Here is a 14,899-nt window from a genome sequence, read left to right on the forward strand (position 1 = left end):
CCCAGCGCCCCCCCGAAAGCATTGTTTTCTGTCCCAGCGCCCCCCCCAGAGTGCCGTCCTCTGACCCAGCGCTCCCCCCCGCAGAGAGAGCCGCCCCCGGGGCCCTTGGGGTGAGTGCTGCCCGCCCGAGCAAGTGATGTCCCTGAAGGCCCCAGAGCCTGTGGGAGCCTCTTCCCTCCATAGGTGAGCTGCTCTGTCTCTGGGAACATGGGGACTTTCTCTTTTTATCTGAAATCTGCAGGCATCACAAAATGCATCCTGCTCCACACGCTTCGGGCACCCCTCCGGACTGGGACGTGGTTTCTTCTGTGTTCTGCCAAACAGATTTCTTGGCTTGGCCCCTGACACCCTCACCCCGCGCTGGACCAGTGTCCTTCCCATCAGTGGGCTTGTGTCGCCGGGCACTCACCTGGATGATCAGTGCCAACCCGCCGTGGGTCTCCCACAGACGCACTCAGGGCACTCAGGGCACGCCCCTTCCGGGTGCCCGCTGTGCTTTGGCGGCTCTGTGTGCTCTGCTGGCAAAGCCTGACTGAACTCTCACACCGGGGGCTGACACCTGACCTGAGCCCACGTCCCTCAGGTTCAAGGGCACCACCCAACCAAGGAGGAGGCCCAAGGGCCAACCCCTCTCCAGTCTCACCTGAGGGGGCTCTGGGGCGGGAGGGTGGAGGGGAGCGCCAGGAGGTCCCAGGAAGGCCAAGCCCACCGGGGCCTTTCCTGCTTGCCGGGCAGGCTGCAGACCCCACGTCAGCCGTGCTGGCCACCTCACTCCGACCCTGCTGGGCACAAGCGGTGTCCTCCAAGCTCATTTCCCTGGACACTACAGGCATCTCTCACTGGGGAGTGCCAGGGATCCCCCTCCCATGCCTGAACCTCCTGATGTCCTTCCCAAGCACAAGTCGTAGCCAAACTTCAGGGCAGGCCCAGCGCCGGTCACACACCCGCTCATACACCCCTCACACACCCCTAACCTCAGCGAGCCCCTCTGGCCTGTCCCAACATCCGTACAGTAGGACAGGAACAGCACTGCCGCTCAGGGGGGCCGTGGAGAAGGAGTTCATGCAGAAGGGCCGAGTCCAGGCCCGACCTGCCTGCCGAGGTGTTCTGCAAAACTCCCCACCCGACGTTCCCCTTCTTAGCTGCAGCCAGCCCAGAAGAAAGGCTGGGGAAGCAGTGACCAAGTGATCCACCTCCGGTGCCACCAGACAGTGGTCAGGAACGCGCACACCGTCACGGCTCTGTCGAGGGAAAAGCCGAATGCCCATTCATCTCAAGTGTGTCCACAGAGATGGAGGCAAGACATGGGTCACCATGAGATCTGAGCACAGCCAGGGGCACGCCCCACCAGGGAAGCTCCAACCACGCCAGAGAGCTGGGGCCTTGCTCCCTGCAAGGGGACCCCTGGTAAGGAGGAGGCCAATGAGAGCGTCCGCTGTCTCCAAAAAAGGCCACTGGCCTTTTGGGTTCTGATCAGCAAGGAGCAGGAAGACTCAGAACCCTACAGCTACAAGTCAAAAATACATGCCCAGTAAGCTGCTAAGACCACATTTTAAAGACACTGGCGAGCTGTGGAGTGACACGGGCCAGATGCGCTAGGGCTGAGGGAGGGGTGGCGGCCCCGCTCCTGGGCTTAGCCAAGGGCTGGCTGCCCTCTGGGGGACACACGGAGCCAGACACCTCTGAACCTTACGCTCAGGGCAGCAGTGACCCCACAGCCCGTTTACTGAACCCGGGGGCCATGCAGACGCTGCAGAGTGGCAGAATGGCAGAGCAAAGATCCGAGTCGTGTTCTCGGGGAAGGGGCCTGCCTCCTCCTGACCTCTGCCAACTGTAGAAACAGGGCAGGCCGGACACGAGAAAGGAAAGCTAAGCATCACCAGGGCGCTGTCCAGCCACACAGGAAGCCTTTCAGGAAGGAGAAATAACCCGTGGGTTCTCCATCAAGAGCTGGGGAGGGTCTCCCCTCATCAGAGGGGACTGGGCCCAGGTAAAGGGGCCTCGGTTTGCCTGGACCAAAAGCAAAAGAAACTCCTGGAGAATAGTGGAACCCTCACCCTGCGCGCTCCTCTCCCACCTGAAGTCAGGCCGACACTAAGAACTACAGGGTGTGAAGAAGAGCAGGAGAACATGGCCGGAACCCCAGGAGAGGCCAGCTAACAGAAGCAGAGGCACCAATGACCCGAAGTGAAAACCAGCAGACAAGGGCTTGAAGAAGCTACCGGAAAGAAAATGTGAGTAAGACAAATACAAACACGGACACTTTTCAGAAAGGAACTCAAATCTACAAAAAAAGGAATCCAGTGGATGTTCTAGAACAGAAAACAACAATGGACGAAATACCACATTGGTGGTCTCCTCCCTCTGTAACTGACACGGGCAGACTGCACCCAGAGAGGCCACCATGGCGTGGGCCCATCAACCCCGCCAGACCCACAGAGCGCCAGCTCAAGCAAGTGCACACACGAAACTAGGCGCCCCCAGTCAAATATCAAACAAATCCACCGAGCACATGAGAACAAGCACTATCTAAATGTTTACTGAAGATGTACTCTCCAGGTTTCATGTCTTGTCAGCAAAATCAAGACTTTGGGAAATGCTGGGAGTCAAACAGTCCAGGTTCTTCAAAAGGAAAATTGTGGAGAAAAGAAAGGGATGGAGAAAAACTCACACATGAAAGAGACTTACAGGGCTTATCTACACAAGAAAAGAAAAAAACTTCCACTTCTGACCAGGACACAACAACAAGCACCGAACTTGCCCTCCTACTGTGAACAACTAGAAAACGGGAAAGAGCATGTGACACAGCGGTTTCCAGACGCTGACAAGAGGCAGCTCAGGACTGCAACCCTAAGAGAAGGTAAACAAACACGGCGAGCCCTGCAATCTCTCAGCGTCCTGCTGGAACCCCTTCCCACGCCCCAGTCCACCAACAGGAAAACCAAACGCAGCATGGGTGTCTAGAACTGAGGAAAAAACCCAAAGTTCCAGGAGGGTAAGGCTGTTGGAAGCTGGTGGCAAGGTACTGGAAAGGAAAAAGGTAAAGAGAACGTGCTCCAGAAATCTGGAAAGGGATCCCTTTGAGTTTTTCACAAAAAAACTAACCTGTGTACAGGGTGAGAATCCCTGAGTCCATGCAGAGAACACAGGGGAGCCGTGAGCGGAACAGCGGCCACAGAGGCTCAAAGACGTCTCAGCTCCACCCAGCCAGCATGGAGAGGCCTCATTAAATTCAAAAGGCATTCAGAAGAGAACCCAGAAGGGTCACACCTTAGCAGTATGACTTAACCAACCCTAGAATAAAGGCTACCCTAACCTACGGGTTGGGAAAATATGGCCTGCAGTTGGCTGGCTGTTTCTGTAAATAAAGTTTTATTGAAACACAGCAACATCACACAACTACATATTTTTTGTGGATGCTTTTGAAGATTTGAGTGGTCACAACAAAGACAGTATGACCTGCAAGCCTAAAATATTTACTATCTGGCCCTTTAAGAAAGAAGTTTTTTTTACAAAGGTTAAAAATGAGCCTGCGAGGACACCTGGGTGGCTCAGTTGGTGAAGCATCTGCCTTCGGCTCAGGTCATGATCTCAGGGTCCTGGGATCAAGCCCCGCATTGGGCTCCCTGCTCAGCGGGGACCCTGCTTCTCCCTCTCCCTCTGTTCCTCACCCCTGCTCATGCTCTCTCAAATAAATAAAAAATCTTAAAAAAAAACGAGGCTGCAAAGGATCAAGTTGATCCACAGGTGATTAAACCACTGAACAAAAATTAGAAAATTAAAAAAAAAAACAAAAATTCAGGGGCGCCTGGGTGGCTCAGTTGGTTGAGCGACTGCCTTCGGCTCAGGTCATGATCCTGGAGTCCCGGGATCGAGTCCCGCATCGGGTTCCCTGCTTGGCAGGGAGTCTGCTTCTCCCTCTGACCCTCCTCCCTCTCATGCTCCCTGTCTCTCATTCTCTCTCTCTCTCAAATAAATAAATAAAATCTTTAAAAAAAAATAAAAATAAAAATTCAACACCCATTAAGTGAAGACGACAAAATCCAGACACTCAACAACATAACATTCATACTGTCAAACATCCCATAAAAAATTACTAGACATGTGAAGAAACAGAAAAATGTGACTTTAACCATGAGAAAAATATTTTTAAAAAAATTTTAAAATATTCTGAATGGAATAGAAACAGACCTGCCAAACTATTCAAAGTGTGTATGTTAAATATGTAAAGCTTTTCATATATCAATCATACCTTTAAAAATTGGTTTTTAGAAAAGAAAGAAATAGGGGCGCCTGGGTGGCTCAGTCGTTAAGCATCTGCCTTCGGCTCAGGTCTTGGCCCAGGATCCTGGGATGGAGTCCCACATCAGGCTCTCTGCTCGGCAGGAAGCCTGCTTCACCCTCTCCCACTCCCCCTGCTTGTGTTCCCTCTCTCTGTCTCTATCTGTCAAATAAATAAATAAAATAAGAAAGAAAGAAATATACTTGGAAGTAACAAATAGATTCAGAAAAGATCTTTCAAAAAGCTATTATAAATATTTATGTTCAAAAACATAAAGAAAAACATAAATGTAGTAAGAAAAATAGAAAGTATAAAATATAAATAAACAGAACTTCTTCACAAGGGAAATCTCTTAAGTGGAAGATTCACTAAAGGAAACTGATTAAATTAGACACCAAGGAAAAAAACACCTGAAGATAAAGTAACAGAAACTATCCAAATAGAAACATAGAAAGAAAAACACTGGCCAAAAAAATGAGCAGAGCCTCAGTGAACTGTGGGAAAATATCAAGCTAACATACATGTAACTGGAGTCCCATAAAAAGACAAAAGGAGAGCAGAAAAAAATATTTGAAGAATGAAGGCCTGAAAATGTTCCAAATCTGATACAAACTATAGAGAAACAGTTCCAAGAAGCTCAATGAGCTCCAAGCAGAATACACATGAAAAATCCACACTAGAACAGATCATAATTAAGCTTTTAAAAATCAAATTGCTGAATGAAAATCTTAGAAGCAGTAAAAATAAAGTCACTTACATATAAAAAATCAAAGACAAGAATTATCACAAATTTCTCATCAGAATCAATTCAAGATGGAAGACAACAGGACAACATCCTTAGCGCTAGAAGAAAAAAGTCAACCTAAAATTCTATATCCATCAAAAATATCCTTCAAAAAAAGGAGATAAAAAAGACATTTTCAGAGAAAAGGAATTGAGAAAATTCATCATCAGCAGCCCTGCACTGTAATACAACGTTAAAGGAAGTTCTTCAGGCAGGAGAGAGATGACACTAGATGGAAATCTGCATCTACATAAGGAAATAAAAGCAGTGGAAATGGTATGTACATGGAGTGACAATAAAACTCCTTCTCATGTCCGAAAATCTGTTTAATATAATCAATGGTTTAAATAATAACGACAATATGTTGTGAGGCTTATATCATGCATAGAAGTAAAACTTTTGACAACAGCACAAAGGACAGGAGGAAAAAATACTTGTGTCAGTTCTTACATTAAACATGAAATACTGTAATATTATTGGAAGTTCATTGTGGTAAGTTAACAAACAGGGTGAATACACTAGAACAGTCCTTAAATACAAAAAAAAAAAACAAAAAAAAAAAACCCCTAAAAAATGCTTGATTATTCTAAAAGAAGACACTAAAATAAGAGATGGCACAGACAACTAACAGCAAGAGGGTAAATTTAAATCCAATCATATCAGTAATTACATTAAATCTGAGTACTCTAAATATTACAGTAAAAAAGCAGAGATTGTCAGACTAGATAAAAAAAGCAAGAGTCAGCTTTGCTGACTTCAAGAAACCCACTCTAAATACAAACACAAAAATATGTTGAAAGTAAAAGAATGAAAAAGGAAAAAGATCCACCATGCAAAAACTCATCGTAAGACAACTGGAGTGACTATCATAATATCAGACCAAGTAGACTTCAAAACAAAGAATATTACAAGAAATAAAAAAGGGAGACATTTCATAACAATGAAGGAGTCAGCTATTTTTAGAAAAACCTAAATGCGTATGTACCAACAAATAACAGAACTTTAAAATATGTGAAGCAAAAACTGACAGACAGAAAGGAGAAATAGACAAATCCATAGCTAGAGTTGAAGATTTCAACACTCTTCCCTTAGTATTATCAGTCGAATATACAGAGTATCAGTAAGGATACAGAAGACCAACAACACTATCAACCAAGCTATCTGATTGACATCTACAGAACACTCCACCAAAAACAGCAAAACATAACATTCTTTTTTCAAGGGTATATGGAACATACAGCAAAACAGGACCACAAACCATAACATAAGTCTTAATCGATTTCAGAGAATTTCTATTATATAATATTCTCTGATCATAGCAAAATTAATTTAAAAATTGAAATCAGAAAGTTACCTGGAAAATCCCAAATTATTTGGAAGCTGAGAACATACTTCTACATAAGCTATGAGTCAAAGAAGAATCACAAAGAAAATTTTAAAATATTCTGAATGGAATAAAAATAACACAACATATCCAAATTTGTGGGATATGCTAAAACACTAATTAGATTTAACAGTAATTAGAAAAAATTTATAGCTTTAAATACTTATATGAGAAAAGAAGGAAAGTATGAAAATCACTGATCTAAGCTACTTTCACCTTAAAAAGCCAGAAAAAGAAAAGCAAAGTAAATCCAAGTACTGGAAAGGAAAAAATAAAACTATGAGCAGAAATAGGGGCGCCTGGGTGGCTCAGTAGGTTAAGCATCTGACTCGTGATTTGGGCTCAGGTCATGATCTCAGGGTCGTGAGACTGAGCCCTGCGTAGGGCTCTGTGCTGGGCGTGGAGTCTAAGATTCTCTCTCTCCCTCTTCCTCTGCCCCTCCCCCCTCTAAAAAAATATATGAGCAGAAATCAATGAAATAGAAAACAAACAATAGAGAAAATATAAAAACCAACAAAACCAAAATCTAATTCTCTGTAAAGATCAAGACAAGATGAGAGAAGACATAAATTATCAACATTAGGTCTGAAAGAGGAATCATCAGTACAGATCCTACAACAGAAAGATGATCGTGTATTATGAGCAATTTGATGTGAATAAATCTGACAACTTACATGAAACAACCAATTCCTTGAAAGACACAGATTACCAAAACTGACTCAGGAAGAAATAGAAAGGCTGAATAGTTCCATAACTTTAAAGAAACTGAATACAGCATTCAACAGTAATCTTAAAATAAGTACATTTTATTGTATGTAAATTATTCCTTAATAAAATTAACTTTGAAGGTTAAGAAAAAAATAAGCAAGATTAAACTATAGTGTCCAGGAATGCACATGTTGGGGACAACACTATAAAGAATGGAAATAAACACCACATACGTCTGGGTCGTGTTTACCTGGGGCAGAGGAAGGCGGTTATGGTTTTGACAGGTACATGAAAGTGCTTCTGATAGCAGTCAGTGACAGACAAGGATGTGCCTGAGAGTAATTCATTAAACTACATGTTTGTTCTGCATGTGTATACCGCAAGGTGGTATTTGGCGTTTCTCTTAAAAGTTTAAACACCAGGTTTAAGAACCAAAACTTCTCCCTTTTTTTGGTCAAGAACTGACTCTCTGAGATCTCCCCCTAACTGTCAAAACCATGTCCACGGACGCCACTGGGCACTTTACTGTTTTCACTGTACTCTAAAAATCACTTCTGTGAAGCAACACAGTAGCTTGGGGGATGAGGGAAGCAGGTGGGAGAAAGCTTTAAATGAAATATTCTGAAGTTCAAGGTAAATGATACATATATTTAATAAATGCAGTCATGCAACTTAATAACAAATATATCCAAAATATGTATTTATACATAAAACAATGAACAGCTATATATTTAACTGCTAAAGCGTGGCTTAGCCTGAACTGTCAATAAATATAGTGTCATTCAAGAGGCAGGACACACAGAGGCTAAGAGCGTGGGTTGTGGAGTCAGACCGCCCAGTGCACACCCAGCTCTCCCACACAGGAGCTGTAAAACCTAGGGCCGGTCCCGCTCCCCGGGAACCCCGTCGGGCTGCCGAGCACAGCGGAGCTGGAGCCTGCACGCGGAAAGCATGCAGAACTACACCCACCGCGGGCATGCAGGAAGCACTTCCTCGCTGTTAGCTGCCATTGGTGTTTCTAGATGCTAAGGAAATACTGATGCTAAGTAAACTTTGGGGAGAAAGAGACAAGGAAAAGAGCCTCTCACCCTCCTTTGTGCTTCTTTTTCTTTGGAGTATCTTCCTCTGAGGTCCTCCTGCCACGACCCCGGGAGCCTCTTTTTTCTTTCTGACCTCGACCTTCTGAAAGACAATAAACACCCCAATTATCTTCACAGAATTCACTGAAGCAGGACACGAGTTACTCAAATATATTTACCATAATGTTCCTCACATATTTATCACCAAAATTCTTCAAAACTCCATAGAAAACAGTAACAAAATAAAGAAAAATTAACAGACTTGCTTTTTAACCCTCGTCCTCCAGAGCTTTCAAAGTCACTGCCCTCCATCTTGTCCTTCAGATCTGCTTCGAAGCGCGCCAGGTCTGCATCGAGCCTTCGAATGTGTTTATCCACCTATAGAGAAGGATGCTCACGAGTCTTATTTAAAAATGAAAGCAAAACACCTCAAGAATCACAAACACACTGGAAATCAACCAGGAAGTACTTTCTTGCCCTTTAACTGAGTTTTCAATTAAGAAAGCTCCTAAAACAAGGTCCACTATCTCAGTTTATAAAGGGTCTTTGTCCCTACGTTTTGAAACCTTAACAGAAGAAACCCTACTCAGGAAAACCACGATGGCAAGCAATAAGGAGAAATGGGGCTGTGAAATGCAATGGAATGGGGACGAGGACATATAATACTAAACCCTAATTTAACCCTAGTTTAAAAATCTGAAGAACGTACAGGTTCTCAGAGAAAAGGCCTCTAACGCTGTAGTCAGGACAAGATGGAAGAAAGAAGAGAAGGCAGTGGGGCCAAAGCATGGGGATGAGACAGTGACTACACGGCCCCAACGGAGGAGGCCCCCAGAGAGACGGCACACTCGGCCCCTCACCCAGCGGACTCACAACAGTCAACCCATTAACCCACACCATGTGTCACTGTCCAAAAGGAGGACTTCTCTATCCATCCTTGTCTGGAAACAAACTATAATCTCAAACTCTGCTATGCATCAGAGAGAATCTGACTGTCTTTGACACTTGATCAAACCTAACTTTTAAAAAGCAGGCTGCTTACTGTAAAGATTCAGCACTTCGGAGGGGCACGTGGGTTAAGCATCCAACTCCTGATTTCGCCTCAGGTCATGATCTCAGGGTCTTAAGATCAAGCCCCGTGTCAGGCTCAGAAAGGAGTCTGCTTGAGATTTTCCCTCCCCCCAACCCCATCCCCCATATACATGCACGCTCTCTGGCGCTCTCAATCTCTCTCTCTCTCTCAAGTAAATAAATCTTAAAAAAAAAAAAAAAAAGATTCAGCACTTTAGGGCATCAAAACCCCAAATATAAGCATTACGTTCTCCTTTTAGAGTATTCTTTCTCGAATACAGCTTAATTCAGGTTTTTAAAAAATTGTTTTTTATTGGGGGAGGCAGGGAACGGAGTTAGGTGACAGTGTGTGAGGACGAAAGAGCTTCCGTCACTACACAACCTGATGTGCATCATGGGACAATGGCTCTGTGCCACCGTGAGCCCCACACAAGACCTACTTGAGAGAAAACTGGACACAACAAATTCTAGGACTTTACCTAGAGCTGACAAAATAAGCATTAAAGAAATATATAAAAACTAAGAACAAATAAAGTGTCCAAATATACAAGCACAAAGGGCATGGAAACCAGACTGCAGGATGGCCCCTGAGGAAGGACACCCCAACGCATGCCTTGTCTAGAAGCATCTCTCTGTCAAAATCTGACCCCACTTCAGATGCACCACTTCTCAGCAGCTGGTCCCTTCCCACGTAAAAGGGAGGAGCCCGGGCCCCCAGCTGCCCCCCGGGCGCCCAGCCCCCCACCTCCTCACCATCTCATAGGTCTGCATGGCCAGCTGCACCTTGTCATCACTGTACTCCTTACACTTGCTGTAGGCACTCTGGATCTTCTGCAGGTGCTCCACACGCTGGTCTGGAGAAAGTGTCTTCACCGTGGATATATACTCTGCAGCCAGGATGTCGATCTCTGCCTTCTTATCTGACAGAGAAATGGGGGGAAAGCTAGTCCCTGCAAGAGATTCCCTGATAACAAGTAAAGCTGAACAATGCCAAGTTGCGGGGCGCCTGCGTGGCTCAGTCATTAGGCATCTGCCTTCAGCTGAGGTCATGATCCCAGGGTCCTGGGATCGAGTCCCGCATTGGGCTCCCTGCTCCGTGGGAAGCCTGCTTCTCCCTCTGCCACTCCCCCTGCTTGTGTTCCCTCTCTCTCTCTCCCTCTGTCAAACAATAAAATCTTAAAAAATAACAAAACAAAGAACAAAGCCAAGTTGCAGCAAAGAAGTGGCTGACTCAACACGGAGGCACCGCTGGTGGGAGCACGGCGGGCACGGCCAAACAGACCAATAAGCTGTGGTCCATTCACACAGCAACCAAAACGGCACAACAACTATTACACACAGCAACGTGAGTTAATCCCACAGAAGGTGGCAGTGAGCCAGAAAAGTGAGACACAAAGGACAACGTACTGTGAGATTCCACTGATATTAAGGACGGACACATACAACTGTGAACTCTTTGGTTTAAGGAGGTGAGAAAACTTGTTGCAGGGGAAACTGAGGGTGGGAGCCCCTTGCGGGGAGGGGCAACATGCTCAGCAGGCTTACACAGGGCCCCAGGCACCCGAGGCCCCAGTTCTCCATCTAGGGAGAGGTTTGCAAGGTGCTGTTTGTTGGGCAATTTACAAACACTTGTGCTTATTCCTGAATGTAAATGCTGTATTTCATAATAACAGAACTCTCTGTATCTGCTAGTCAGGAGACTGTAGCTCAGTGAAAAACCACAGCTATTCTGATCTTACAAAACCTGTGGCAGTCACAATGAATGAAAAATCACCCACACCCAAGCACATCGCCACAAAACATAAAACCTCAGGGACAAAGACAGCAGCCCAGAGGCTGCCTAACAGGAAAGGCAAGAAGACCACAGGTATAGGGGCGCCTGGGTGGCTCAGTCATTAAGCGTCTGCCCTTGGCTCAGGTCATGATCTCAGGGTCCTGGGATCGAGCCCTGCATCGGGCTCCCTGCTCAGTGGGAAGCCTGCTTCTCCCTCTCCCACTCCGCCTGCTTGTGTTCCCTCTCTCGCTGTATCTCTCTGTCAAATAAATAAATAAAATAAAATAAAATAAAAAAAGAAGACCACAGGTATAAAGGATGAGGAATCCAAACAGCATCAGATCTCTCAAGGGCCACAGGGACGCTGGGAGACAAAGCAGCAGCGCCTTCCACATGCTGAGGGAAAATGATTGTCAAGCTGGAATTCTATACCCAGCCAAACTGTTCATCAACTATGAGACCAGAACAAGCATGTTTTCAGACATATGTCATTAAGAAATCTACCTTCCCATGTACCATTTTTTCAGGAAACTACTGGAGGAAAGACTCCACTACAACAAGGGATCAAGAGAAAGGATGTTTACAACACAGGAATCAGGGTCCTGCACCAAAGATGAGCAGAGACAGTGCCTGTGCCGCAGGCCTGGAAACAGCCAGCCCAGACAAGACCCACAGGACAGGAGGCTCCAAGGGAAAGGTCTGAATGTGCAGGGCAAACTTAGGACTGGCAGATCACCTGGGGCAGCAGACACAATGAAAACGTGCAACGTGCATGGAACATGGAAAACAAGGCAATTATCAGCTCTAAGAAAAACAGTTATTCAAAAAAGGTCTCGTAAGCATAGCATGTGATATGGCCCAGCTGCAAACCACCTCCACAGGAGTCCTGAAGGAAACGCCATCCCAGGTCTATGGCAGACTCAGATTCTATGCCCAGACACCAGGAGATGGGGGGGGGGGGGGGAAGCAAACCTTCATATTCCACAATAACAGAATAAAGTCCAAAGCAAAAGGGAAATAAAGTAAGAAACAGCAGCAAAAACATGATGTTTAGAAACAGGGAGCTAAATACCAGAAGACCGCAAAGTGCTATCTGTTTAAACCATGTATACACAGTTTGAAACCAGAAAACCTTTTAAAGGAAAGGAAAGGTAACAAGGAATGGATGATGGTTGTAAAGATGCTACAGGAAGCTGTGCTACAACCCAAAAAACTAAGTCGAATTTTAAAGTGTCAGCATTGTCCGTAAGACGGGGCCACCTCTCCCCAGCTGTCAGAGCCCACCCCGGGCTGTACTAAAGAGCCCGGACCTACCTTCTGTCCTCTGGTCCAGCTCTCGCATGAGCTGGAAGTTCCTCTGAAGCTCACACGGAAGGTTCTCAATGCCTGAAACATAGAGACGTGTACTTCTCAGTAGCAGGATAAAACCTGCCTTCCAGACTTTATACCTAAAGTCTACAAAGAATAAGCTCCCTTCATTTTCTGTTTCTGTTAGGATTTGAGGAACAGAAGGATTAAGGTAAGCCTTTGGGGGAGACAGGCTTCAGATGGTGTTGGAAGCTGGAAAAGTTAGAGGAGGACTTACCCTCCAGCTGCAAGCAGAGGCCGGGAAGGTGGCCCTTGTGACTCTTCCATCCCACACCCCCAGCCAGTCCTCCCCTCTCAGTACCCCCCCACAGTGGGTGAGACCAAAGTCCTGGGGTCTCTTTACTCTGATACCCAGTTCATGGGGTGGTGCAGGCCAGTGCTGTGTGGTAGACTTCATGCAAGGAGACGTGGTCTGAGCTATACAGTACAACAGCCATTGGCCACAGGGCTGCTGAGCACCTGAAATGGGGCTACTACGACTGAGGGACTGAACTTCTCCTTTGCTCAAGCTTCATTCATTTCAAGTTACACAGAGGTCGAAGACCCCAGCCCACACTGCTTTCCCCACTGCACTGCCGTGCTCCTACTCCAGGCCAGCCATCCAGCCTGTCTGCAAGCTTACAGCTGCCCAGCTCACCCAGAGAATGGCACACATGCCCTCCCCAGCCTCCAGGCTCACCACAGCCTCCCCAAGGACCTCCCTGTTCTGTCCTATCCTGGGTTCTGCAGGACAGTGCCACCCCAGGTCTCTCACAGCCTGCTGGGCTCCTTCATGCCCCTTAATCTGCTGTGAACTTTTAAAAAGTCCATTCACCCCATTTGAAAGTAAGTACCAGGAAAATGAGGACCGAGGCTTAGCACACAGCAGGTGTTCAAAACTCAAGCAGACACCTCCATTCTGAGCCTGCACACAGGTGCCCCGGGCACAATGGAACTCACAATCCTCAAAGTGTCTTCATAGGGCTCACTGGGCAGGTACCGGGACAAGAAGGGCAAGCCACAGTGCTCCCCAGCAGACCAGTCAGCGCAGTAAAGACAGGGCAGGAAAGGGCCTCCCCTCCTCAGTGCTCTCTCACCGGGACCCCCCCCATGGCTCAGGCTGAACCCCACCATCTCCCCCAGGGCAGGGGCTCACTCCCCACCGTCAGCAGCTGCAGGTACCAATGCCCGTGTATATTCCCACTGCAATAGAGCGCTCCAGAGCACCCAGCCCAGCGCCCGCCCCAGCCGCCCCCCCAAGGCCGTCCGCAGCCAGAGCCAGATCAGCAGCGTTCAAACGTGGGCTCTCCGCTGTGGAGTGCATGACCTTGACAAGCTACTTGGCCTCCACGGCCTGCATTTTCCCATCTGCTCAGAAGTTCTCAGGACGCCCCAACCTGAGCTACATGTAGGCAGAAGGATGCCTGCAGGAAGAGTCTCCCAAACGTCTTTCCGTGGTGACCATCACCGCCCTCAACACCTGAACCAGCCCTGCCAGTCCCCTCCCACCAACGCCACGCGGAAGGACAGGCACCCTAGGAGACTCTCCCCGCCAGTACTGGCTCCCCCAACTCCCAGGTCACCGCACGAGCAGGCACAGAACCCCGGCCGGAGTCCCCCCCCACATCCCGGACCCGGAGCCCCCCAGGACCAGCCCAGCGTCCGAGGAGGTTGGGGCTCGAACATAGGCGCTTGACTGCGCGGTGGGGGCGGGGCCAGGGCGGGGCCTAGGGCGGGGGGCGGTGCCAAGCCAGCGGATGGGGCCAGGAAGGGCGGAGCGGGGCTGTGAAGGGCGGAGCGGGGCCGTGAGGTGGGCCTTGCCCGGGAGGGGCCGAGGGCGGGGAGGGCGGGGCGCCCGCTGAGGCCAGGGCCGAGGGCGGGGCCTAGCCGGGGAGGGCGGGGCCGTGGCACGCAAGCCCCGCCCCGTGCCCACCAGCCCCCGCCCCTCCGTGACGCACCTGGAATTGGCGCGGCCGTGACGGTGGGACCCCGCGCCGCGCCCCCCGCGCGCACCTCCTTGCGGCCCCGCCCCGCCCGGCGCGCGCCCCCGCCGCCCCCGCCGCTGCCGGACCGCCCTTGCCACCCCCACGAGCCCTCGGGGTCCGCGCGCGGCGCCTGGTGCCCGCGGGGTGGGCCCGTGTGGGGAGACCCTGCCCGGGCGCCGGGCCCGAGGGCCGCGAGGGGCGCTTACTGTCCAGGTAGTGCTCCAAGTACATGGCGGTCGCCATCTTCGTCCGCGGCCGCGCTCTAGGTCTGCGCGGGCGGGCGGGGCCGCGAGGGGCGGAGGCGGGGCCGGCGCGTTCACTATTAATGAACCTCGGGCGCTGATTGGTCCGCCAGGTGGGGCGGGGCGCCGTCTGGACATGCCCCCCGGCTTCCGGTCGGAGGGCTGCGCGCGGCGTCGCGCGGGAGCGGGGCCTGGGCCTGGCGCCCTGCGGAGCGGGGTCCGGGCTCGGGGGCGGGGTTGAGG

The 14,899-nt window shown here is 48.8% G+C and overlaps 1 protein-coding gene across 1 annotated transcript in view; it reads right to left on the reverse strand.

The window, feature by feature from the left end:
- The window catches only part of ING5 (inhibitor of growth family member 5), a 21,604-nt gene extending 6,913 nt beyond the window's left edge, over window positions 1-14,691 (reverse strand). The window contains exons 1-5 of the mRNA XM_032429304.1: window positions 14,621-14,691; window positions 12,397-12,468; window positions 10,062-10,228; window positions 8,504-8,615; window positions 8,247-8,340 (exon numbers count right to left, since the gene is read on the reverse strand). Coding sequence (XP_032285195.1) covers window positions 8,247-8,340; window positions 8,504-8,615; window positions 10,062-10,228; window positions 12,397-12,468; window positions 14,621-14,657 — 482 coding nt within the window. The 5' untranslated portion in view covers window positions 14,658-14,691. The remainder of the gene's footprint in view (window positions 1-8,246; window positions 8,341-8,503; window positions 8,616-10,061; window positions 10,229-12,396; window positions 12,469-14,620) is intronic.
- Between the last annotated feature and the right edge of the window lie 208 nt (window positions 14,692-14,899).

The sequence above is a fragment of the Phoca vitulina genome, unplaced genomic scaffold (assembly GCF_004348235.1).
Source record: "Phoca vitulina isolate PV1807 unplaced genomic scaffold, GSC_HSeal_1.0 scaffold1, whole genome shotgun sequence".
Lineage (NCBI taxonomy): Eukaryota > Metazoa > Chordata > Mammalia > Carnivora > Phocidae > Phoca > Phoca vitulina.